The 10204-nt window shown below is 52.4% G+C and overlaps 1 protein-coding gene across 1 annotated transcript; it reads right to left on the reverse strand.

Moving 5' to 3' along the window:
* Positions 1–440: 440 nt before the first annotated feature.
* Positions 441–9780, reverse strand: LOC120669775. The gene is made up of 7 exons (XM_039949620.1): positions 9342–9780; positions 9164–9250; positions 8840–9079; positions 1656–1820; positions 1476–1529; positions 1238–1384; positions 441–1069 (listed from the first exon to the last, which is right to left on the reverse strand). Exons 1-7 carry the CDS (start codon positions 9582–9584, stop codon positions 692–694), a joined length of 1314 nt encoding a protein of 437 aa, XP_039805554.1. The 5' UTR covers positions 9585–9780; the 3' UTR covers positions 441–691.
* Positions 9781–10204: the final 424 nt, after the last annotated feature.

A 10204-nucleotide genomic window follows, 5' to 3' on the forward strand; every position in this document is an offset into this window, starting at 1 on the left:
TATACAAAATAGTACTAATATATATATTACAACATAAGTATTTTTAGATTAATCATGTATTATACTTCTATCCTACATTGATTCGGAGACACAAATGTTAGTAATCTTTTGTATAAATTTAATCAAAATTTAAAGTATTTGACTTCTCGAGAAGCCAGATTTACATTTTTTTTTGGACGGAGGGAGTATCAACGAACGAAGTATGCATGTATGAGAAGATGGGATGCATATTTTTGAGGTTGTTCCCGGATTGGGTCTGCACCAACGCCAAAGCGACGGTGGCCCCCAGGCAGAATCCATGGCCGGCGGTTGGGGATGTCCTGCAGACGGTCGGCGACTGTTTTGCCCGTAGCATTCACCGCGGTGGGTTTTCCCAACCAGAACAAATCGGGTTCTGTAGAAGTGACATTTTATTCGAGAGCTAAACTTGTAAGCCGGAATGACATGAATACCAACGAACGAAGTATGCATATATGGGCAGGTGCTCTTAAATTTACAAGTCCCTCTCTCGAGTCTTAATGTTTTGATGCACTCTTGAGTTAAAAGATAGATCTAAGACCTAAAGTATCCTAGAAAGGCTAAACAAATACTTCCTATCAGAAAAGGACCCAACAGAAAAAAAACATTAAACAAACAAAACAAACAAGAGAGCAAAAAACAGCGAAACGAAAACAAGATCCTGATTTTTATCTCAGGGGCATTTCACGTTCCTCCCTGGGCCTCCGTAGTAGAAGTAGCTCCCCCAGTAGCTGTTGGACCCTCCCTGGATGTCGTAGCAGCCAGGGTGGTCGGCGAGGAGCTTCAGGCTGGCCGCCGGGATGAGGTTGTTGTCCCAGTCCACCACCTGGAGGTTCCGGAAGTAGGCGGCGCGGTCGAAGCCCTCGCTTGGGAAGTGGCCGCTACCCATCTGCGTCGCCGTGTGCGACCCCGACGGTCGGGTGTTGACGACCTCGCCGCCGAACTGCACCATGTTGGCGTGCCGCGCCAGGTGGGTGAAGAGGTAGGACGGCCAGTACCCGACGACCAGGCCCGAGCCCAGCTGTAGCCACCAGTGCCCGTGCTTCGGATCCTGCACACCATGGACCACTTGCTGTCAGAGAATGACTGCATACTGATAAACTTATGTGGCCACTTACATTTTACAAAATAATGCTTCTACTCTACTGTACTTCAGATCTTGAATTACATGATTTCTCACACCGCATTATTAGCTTTGCAACGGGAATCGAGCAGTTACCTTCCATAGCATCAGAGTAATGTCAAACTGTCTGCCGTTGTACACCGATTTCGGGGTAATAGCCGCCCCAATTGCAATCTTGTTCGTCGTCTGCACGAATCCACGGCAGTTGTGGTTGTAGCACCCGGTTTCTTGATACGCATCAGTCTACACAAATGTGAGTTTGATCAGGATCCTATGGTTGGCAAAAGATGTGACTGTCAATGCTGCAACGTTTGTTGATAATAAACGCACTTACTGTCCAGTAGGTGAAGAATCTTGGGTTACTGTCCCCATAGAGCTCAGGGCTTACCTATAAAAGCAAAACACAGATTAGAGATTTATACTGCTAATATAATCATCTTTTTATAGTGAGGCAGCAATCTCTGTCTTGCATGCACGCAAATATGACGGCTTATTTTCCTCTGTTCAAATGTACCTGCCATCCAGCTTCAATGGTGTTGAGATCATTGCCAAAAGAGCCAGATATGACCCAGATTTGTGACAGGCTGAACTCAGATGGGTCACCTATCCTTGGTGACCACACATTAACACTGGCCTTGGCCCCATAGTACTGCTCAGAGTTCACATACCCAACTGCATGCTGCAACCAAGTGAAAACTCATCAGTAACATGTAAACCAACAAGAGTTGCAGTGAGATTTGACTAGTTTAGTGAGTTGTAGTGAGATTTGAATAGTTTAGTTGGCAGTACAGTACTAACACGGCCAATTAAACGCTGCAGACACAAGACAGAGCAGTTGGTATTATAATGGCCAGGTCAAATGAGCTCATAATTCGAGAAGGGCTAACTTGCGGATATAGATTAGCTTAATGAAGCTTCTCTGCAGATGTAGAAAACAATTTTGTGTGCTTATTCCGAGCGACATTGGGGCTTGCATGTTGTGTATCCCTTACTCCTTGGGCATCTCCTAGTTGTATATTAGACGTACTTCTCGGTGAATTCAATCGAGGTTCTTTGAATCTTATATCTTAAACGAGAATCTATTTCAACTCTGAACTTCTACTGTGTTCCACTGACTTATCTCATGTGCTAACTTGATACACGTCAAGGCTTTCAGTTATAGCTAGTATGGAGATAGGTAATAGAACTATCAAGCTAAAAGGAATCGATAACTACCAGATTTAGATGAACATGAGCATTTTGCATGAAGAGCACAGTTAACTAGTTAGTCCACACGAAAATTACATATTAGAATCTTCTCTAAATCGTGGAGAAAAAACAGAATAAGCTTTGTCAAAGACAACGATTTTATCAACTGAAAGAACTAAGATGTCTTCTGTTAAAGTACTGTAACTAAATGAACTTAAATTTACAGTCTAGACAACAGTCAAAGTTGATCTACAGAATCAACAATGTTGGCTGACGGTTTACTGCAATTGATGAAGTCAAATATCTAGCCCCAAAGTTAACAATCGAATCTTCAGTAGCTGCACTGGGGAATGACTACTTAACGCTATGTAAACGCATGGTTCTTTGGAACCATTTGGCCTATCTGTTTAATGACAGGCCACTACATGTTTCGAACCCATCCTAGAAATTTGAGAGCTTTGTCATTGACCTAGCAGCAAGCATCAAAAACCTAACACGAAGAGAACTTATTTAATCACCTTTATAAGCATGGAAACTATGTTCCTGATTAAGGAAATAAACAACATCAAGACCGAGATGAGATTGCACATGCGGCCACTTAAAACTGTGCTACAAGTAGTAGACAGGAGTCTAACCACTGCACTGACCAGTGACTGAAATTAATAGAGTATGTGTTTCAGTGGCCAGGTTGTGTAGTCACTAGTCAGGCAGAGGACATCTCCCTCACACACACAATACCCTCTTGCTTGTAGGTGGAGGAAGAAGATGAGAGGAAGGACTCAGGAAGAGCACACGAAGTGGAGCTGCTTAATCTATGAGCTGCAGCTGCTCTCTCCTTTTATAGACACAAGTAGTCAAGGTGAGCATTTACAAGGTAAGGCGCTATAGTGTTATGCAGCCTCTACCACTACTAGCTACTGCTGCTACTACTAGTCACTACTGCTAATATGCTGCCAACTGCAGCTGCTACTATACACAATAGTGTTTGCCGCCCAACATTGAAGAGGCAGCCTTGACTGAGCAGGAGCAAGAGCCCCTACCGGCGTAGAACCTAGACAAGCTAGAGCATGGGTAATTATCTAACAATTCTTCCCCTAATTGCACTGCTCTTGCTTGATCTCCTCAACTCCAATCTTGGTCCTCAACTCTATAAGTCGAACGCGCCCAAGTGGCTTGGTGAGGATGTCCCCGAGCTGTCGAGCTGTCTCGACATACTCGAGCTTGATCTGTCCACCGTCGACGCAATCACGGATGAAGTGATACTTGGTGTCGATGTGCTTGCTCCGGTCATAGTGGACAGAGTTCTTTGCTAAGGCGATGGCGGACTGGTTGTCCACCATCAGGACGGGTGCCCGAGCCTCTTCTCCGGTGAGCTCTGCCAGCAGCCGCCCCAGCCAAACTCCCTGGCAACATGCCGTCGCCGCCGCAATGTACTTTGCCTCGCAAGTGCTCAGCGCGACGACCTTCTGTTTCATCGATTGCCAGGAGATCGGGCACGCTTCAAGGAAGAGGAGCACACCAGTCGTGCTCCTTCGTCCATCAACGTCACCCGCCATGTCGCTGTCGCTGAACCCAATCAGCTCCAGCTCTCCTCTGCTCCTCCTTGGGTAGACGAGCCCGTAGTCGCACGTCCCTGCCACATAGCGGAGTAGATGCTTGACCGCGGCGAGGTGATCCTCCCGCGGCTCCGCCATGAACCGGCTTACGTACCCCACGGCAAACCCGATGTCCGGCCAAGTGTGCGTGCGGTAATGCAGTGCGCCGACGATGCTCCGGTAGCTCGTGGCGTCCACCAAGGGGGCAGTGCTTTCCTTTGACAGCTTCACCTTCTCCTCCATGGGCATCTGGCATGCCCTGCACTCACCCAATCCGCTCCGCTACAGCAGCTTCCTCGCGTAGGCGCTTTGGCGGAGCGTGATGGCATTCCCGGTCTGCTCCACCTCAATGTCGAGGTAGTAGGTGAGCAGACCGAGGTCTAACATGCGGAACATCGACTTCATCTTCTCCTTGAACGCGTCGATGTCCCGCTGCTCAACTCCGGTGACGATGAGGTCGTCGACGTACACGCCGACAATCACCAGGCCTCCCTTCAACCGCCGTGTGTAGAAGGCGTGCTCGATGGCGCACTTGGTGAAGCCGAGCGACGCGAGGCTGGCGTCGAGCTTGATGTTCCACGTGCGCGGTGCCTGACGCAGCCCATACAGGGCCTTGCGCAGGCGGAGCACCCTGTGCCCCTCTCCGGCGATGACAAATCCCGGCGGCTGCTGCACGTACACCTCCTCGGCGAGCTCTCCGTTGAGGAATGCCGATTTCACGTCCAGGTGATGGACCTTCCAGCACCTCACCGCCGCCAGCGCCAACAGCAAGCGCACGGACTCCATGCGCGCCACCAGCGCAAAGACTTGCTCGAAGTCAATGCCCTCACGCTACACGAATCCCTTGGCGACAAGCCGCACCTTGTGCCGCACCACCTCGCTGCGCTCGTTCCGCTTCACCTAGAACACCCACTTGAGCCCAATCGGCCGGCAACCGGCCAACGGATCCACCAGCTCCTAAGTACGATTCTCCTCCACCGCCGTCATCTCCTCCAGCATCGCCGCCCGCCAGCGTGCCTCCTGTTCTGCTGCGGCGAAGTTTGGTGGCTCCTCTGCGCTGCCCAGATGCAGCTCGAGGTCATCCAGCACATGGGCCGCCTGCCCGGGCGGACTCCCCATGCCAACGATGTCATCCATCAGACGGAATCGGAGTGGTTCGCCAGAGTAATCGGCGTCGATGTTCGGGGAGGCACTCGGCGGAGGCGTGACGAAGCGAATCGACGAAACGGTGCTCGTTGCGGCGGAGATCGGAGTCCCCTGCCTCGCTCTCGAGGGTGTCACCTGCGCCTCGCTCGAGGGTGCCCCCTGTGTCGCACTCGAGGGTGTCCCCTGCGACTCGCTCGAGGGTGCCCCCTGTGCCGCTCTCGAGGGTGTCCCCTGCGACTCGCTCGGGGGTGCCCCCTGTGCCGCTCTCGAGGGTGTCCCCTGCGACTCGCTCGGGGGTGCCCCCTGTGTCGCACTCGAGGGTGTCCCCTACGACTCGCTCGACGGTGCTGCTTCCCCTTCGTCATGAGCCAGCTCCCCCGCACCGGAGTACACCATGTACTCGACGGTGAAAGAGCTGCTCAGGCCGCCTGACATCGCTTCCCCATCGCCGGACTCCCAGCCCCAGCACGCCGCCTCGTCGAAGACGATGTCGCGGGACACGACCACCTTGCTGCTGCCCGGGTCGTAGAGCCGATAAGCCTTGCTCCCGCGCTCGTACCCTAGGAACACTATGGGAGTGCTCCTATCTTCCAGCTTGGCGAGGTTGGGCTTCGTCTTCTTCACGTGCCCAACGCAGCCGAATGTCCTGAGGAAGGACACGTCCGGCTTCCTCCCATGCCAAGCCTCGAATGGCGTCGTGCCCTTCAGGCTCTTGGTGGGCGCGCGGTTCAGGATGAACACCGCCATGCTCACCGCCTCGCCCCAGAATGCCGCCGTAATCTTATTGGCCTTCAGCATGCTCCTAGCCATGCCGACCACCGTCTGATTCTTCCTCTCCACGACGCCGTTCTGCTGCGGCAAGTACGGCGCCGTGAGGTGGCGTTCAACGCCCTGTCCTGCATAGTAGAGGCCGAACTCGACCGAGGTGAACTCGCTGCCGCGATCCGTCCGCAGCACGCATAGCTTCTTCCCCGTCTCCGTCTCCACCTGCACTTGGAACTCCTTGATCACCGCTGGTGCAGCCACATGTAGCGGCTACAGTCATCCACTAGGAGCAGAAAATAGCGTCGTCTGCCATGCGTTGCTGGCGTGATTGGCCCGCAGAGGTCGCCGTGGACGAGCTCGAGGGTGTCGCCAGCGCGGTAGCTCGCCTTCTTGGGGAATGGCAGCCTCCTTTGCTTCTCGGCAAGGCAGCTGTCGCACAGCTCGCCGGTATGCTCGATTAGTAGCAGCCCTCGCACCATGCCTTGCCGCACCATCCTGGCCAGAGCATCGAAGCTCAAATGGCCGAAGCGCGCGTGCCAGCGCCACGCCGCATCGTCGCACCTTGCCGCCAAGCACACCGGGCGCGCAATGCGCAGCGCCAAGGTGTAGAGGCGATTCCTGCCGCGCTCGACCTTGGCGAGAAGCTTCCGCTCGCGGTCCCTGATCCAGAGCATGCCGCCGTCGATCAGTACCTGGCAGCCTCGCTCGTCGAGCTGGCCAATGCTGACGATGTTGCTCCGGAGCTTGGGGATGTAGTACACATCCGTCAACGCCCTCGCCACTCTTGCACTGGAACACGACCGTGCCGCGCCCCTGGATGTTGACACCGGAGTTGTCCCCGAACTTTACGGTGCCGACGACTCCGGTGTCGAGCTCGGAGAAGACTGTGCGGTTCCCGGTCATGTGGTTGCTCGCGCCGGTGTCGAGGTACCACATCTCCTCTGCCTCCTCCTCTGCTCGCCCGAGGTTGACCCGCGTGCGCGGCTCGTCGAGCTCGACATGCCCGCCGCAATCCTCTGCCTCGGTGTTGATGGTGCAGACCTGCGCCATGAGCAGCGCAGGCTCTTCCTCGTCATCCTGGCGCGAGATGCGCCCGCTCCTGGCGCCGCGGCTCCTTGCAGTCGCGAGCCCAGTGCCCGATCTTGCCACAATTGCGGCAACGATCCTTGTCAGCGGCACGATCTCTGCTGTCCTTGCCGACACCCTCCGCCTTCCGCCGTGGCTTGCCGCGCTGCCTGCCGCGCGCGCCGCCTCCGCCGCCGCTGCGCGAAACAGAGGAGCCCTCCCCCTGCTTCCTCTCGCGCAGGAGCGCTGCCCACTGCTCCTCCGTGAGCAGTAGCTGGCCGCCGGCAGTCGTGCGGGTGGGGGCCTCCGAGCGGTCCTCGACTGCCTTGAGCCGCCCGGTGACGTCCTCGATCGAGAGCGTGCTCATGTCGAGCAGCGTCTCGATTGAGAGCGCAATCTGCGTGAACCGGGGCGACACGACCCGCAGGTACTTGGCCACCGCTTCCTCCTCGCCGATGTCGACGCCGACCTGCGCTAGCTGGCTCACCAGAGAAGTGAGCCGCAGCACGAAGTCCTCGATGGCTTCTCCATCGCGGAACGCGATCGCCTCGTACTCCTGCCTGAGCTGCTGCGCCTTTGCCTTACGCACACGGTCGCCGCCTAGCCGCATCGTCTCCATGCTTTCCCACGCCTCCTTGGCGGAGTCCTTGGCGCCGAGCGGGACGACGTACTCTGCCGGCACGGACTTGAGGATGACCTCCATGGCCGACTGGTCGTCTTCTTCGTCAGCGGTGCCCACGGTCACTGCCGCCCACAGGCGCCTCGCCTTGAGCATCACCTTCATCAGCACCACCCACTCGGCGTAGTTCATGCGAGTGAGCATGGGGTACTGCGCGCCGCCGACGTCCCGCACCGTCTTCTTCACGACGTATGTCGTCTGGCGCCCACGGCCACGCTCCTGAGAACGCCCGCGCCCATGCTCACGATCCATGGAAGCCATGGCCACCAAGCTTGAACACTCAAGCTCTGAATACCACTTGTTGGCACTCCCTCATACACACACAACACCCTCTTGCTTGCAGGTGGAGGAAGAAGATGAGAGGAAGAAGAAGGACTCAGGAAGAGCATACGAAGTGGAGCTGCTTAATCTGTGAGCTACAACTGCTCTCTCTTTTTATAGACACAAGTAGTCAAGGTGAGCATTTACAAGGTAAGGCGCTATAGTGTTATGCAGCCTTTACCACTACTAGCTACTGCTGCTACTACTAGTCACTACTGCTACCATGCTGCCAACTGCAGCTGCTACTATACACAATAGTATTTGCCGCCCAACATTGAAGAGGCAGCCTTGACTGAGCAGGAGCAAGAGCCCCTACCGGCGTAGAATCTAGACAAGCTAGAGCATGAGTAATTATCTAACAGCCAGTTGATCTAAAATAAGTCTGGCCTACAGAAGAGAACAAAGCCAGCCATTGATCCTAGAAGCAAAGTAACATTTCTCATATGGATTTTTCCCAAGTGAAGCTTCTGTAGATTCATGCAAGTAGTAATTGTTGTGCTATCTTATTCCAAGTGCACCGGCTTCTCTTTTGTAACTTTTCTAGTTTTGGCACCTCAGGTTACTAATTTGTCCCTGCTCAAGAAACTTCTGTTTTCTTTCTTTCCATTTTTTTATGATACAATTGGAGAAGATGATGAATCCCAACTGTATAAATCCATAGATTTGAGGAAATTTAATCCGTGCTACTATATACTATAGCTGCAGTTTTAAGTACCGACTGAAGAAAATATTTAAAATTGTTTTATGGAGTAATTAATAATATATGCATGCCATTGCAGAACACTGGTAGTGCCATCTACCATGTAAGTAAGACAGTTACGAATTCACATTATGGCAACTATACCGTCTGTTAAAAAAGAAAACGTTGCACAATATTATTAATTCCTTTCCTATCTTTCTGTATGGCAATGGAGAAGAAGGTTTGTAGGACCAACAAACCTCATGGCTACTGCTTGTGGAATCACGGCGAACACCCCGGCGCACTGGCTTCTTCCTGCCGTATCTCCTTAGGGAGCTTGCCCTGAGCAGATCCTTCTCCATCGTTCGCCGAATCGGCACAGTGCCTTCCGGGCACGCCTCGCCGGTAGCATGCCATGCCTGCACCACCACATCGTTGCCTCTGCCGCTGCCGCTGCCGCTAATGGTGAAGTAGCAGTTCTTTGGCCTCTCCGGTGGATCCTGAATGAACAAAAAAATTGTTTTAACATAGCATGTAAATTTATAAGTAAATGGCAAGTAGAACGAAGCTGTTGTTAGTGTTACCAGAATCTTTTGTCCCTTGAGCTTTGGGTGGTCAAATGCAGGCTGGAGGTGAGAGGGTACACAGTCTATGATGTCACCATCCGGGCTCTGCCACAAGAATCAAACAAGCAACTAACCAAATTAGCAAATCAAGAACCTAAACAAAGATGGAAGTTAGTTTCAGGTTATCAGCAGAGACCTTGATGGTCTTGAGAGACGGCTTGTTGAGCTTCCTGAGCAGAGCCCTGATCCTGCTGTACTTGAGCAGCTCCTTCCCCGGCCTCAGCCTTGCAGCAGCAGCAGCAGCAGCAGCAGTGGCATTGCCAGCATCGCCACTCCCAGGCTTGGATGAGTACAATGCAGCAGTAGGAAGAGGAGACGCGAGCAAGAGTATCAGCAGGAGGAGCAAGGGAACAAAGTAGAAGCTACCGTGAGAAGCCATGCCCCGTTTTGCTACCGCAGCTGGCTTGTCTGCTTCTCTCCGCGCGGACACACTGGGAAAGCACAAGCAGTAGAAATAGTAATAATAGTGCGTGGTTGTCTTCTTCCTCCCTGGTGCCTTGCGAGCAAGCTTCCTCGTTCCTTGCGATTGTGATTTGTGAGTGTCTTCTTTGGCTGTCCTTCCTCTCTCTGTGTGTCTATGTAGTGCGAGTCTACCCTAGCAGAGGTGTCTCTTATATGCTGACTGCTGATCCTACCTTTGCCTTTTTGAAACCATCCATGAGACACTAAGGCTTTGTTTAGATCCCAAAACACAAAATATAATTTTTTTATAAATCGCTTGCATGGTGTACTAAATATAGTCAAAAAATAAATCGCATTACACAAATAGACTGTAAATCACGAGACGAATCTAATGAGTCTAATTACATGCTCTAATAATCATTAGATTCGTCTCGTAGTTTACAAACGAGATCTGTAATTAGTTTTGTGATTAGTCTACATTTAATACTTCAAATATTGAAAAATCTCTTCCAAAAATATAAAAATGCAAAATGCAAAGTGATCTAAACGCACCCTAATTCAAAAGCCAAAAAAAACAGGGAGAGATTCAAGCGCGGA

Source organism: Panicum virgatum, chromosome 4N (genome assembly GCF_016808335.1).
Source record: "Panicum virgatum strain AP13 chromosome 4N, P.virgatum_v5, whole genome shotgun sequence".
Lineage (NCBI taxonomy): Eukaryota > Viridiplantae > Streptophyta > Magnoliopsida > Poales > Poaceae > Panicum > Panicum virgatum.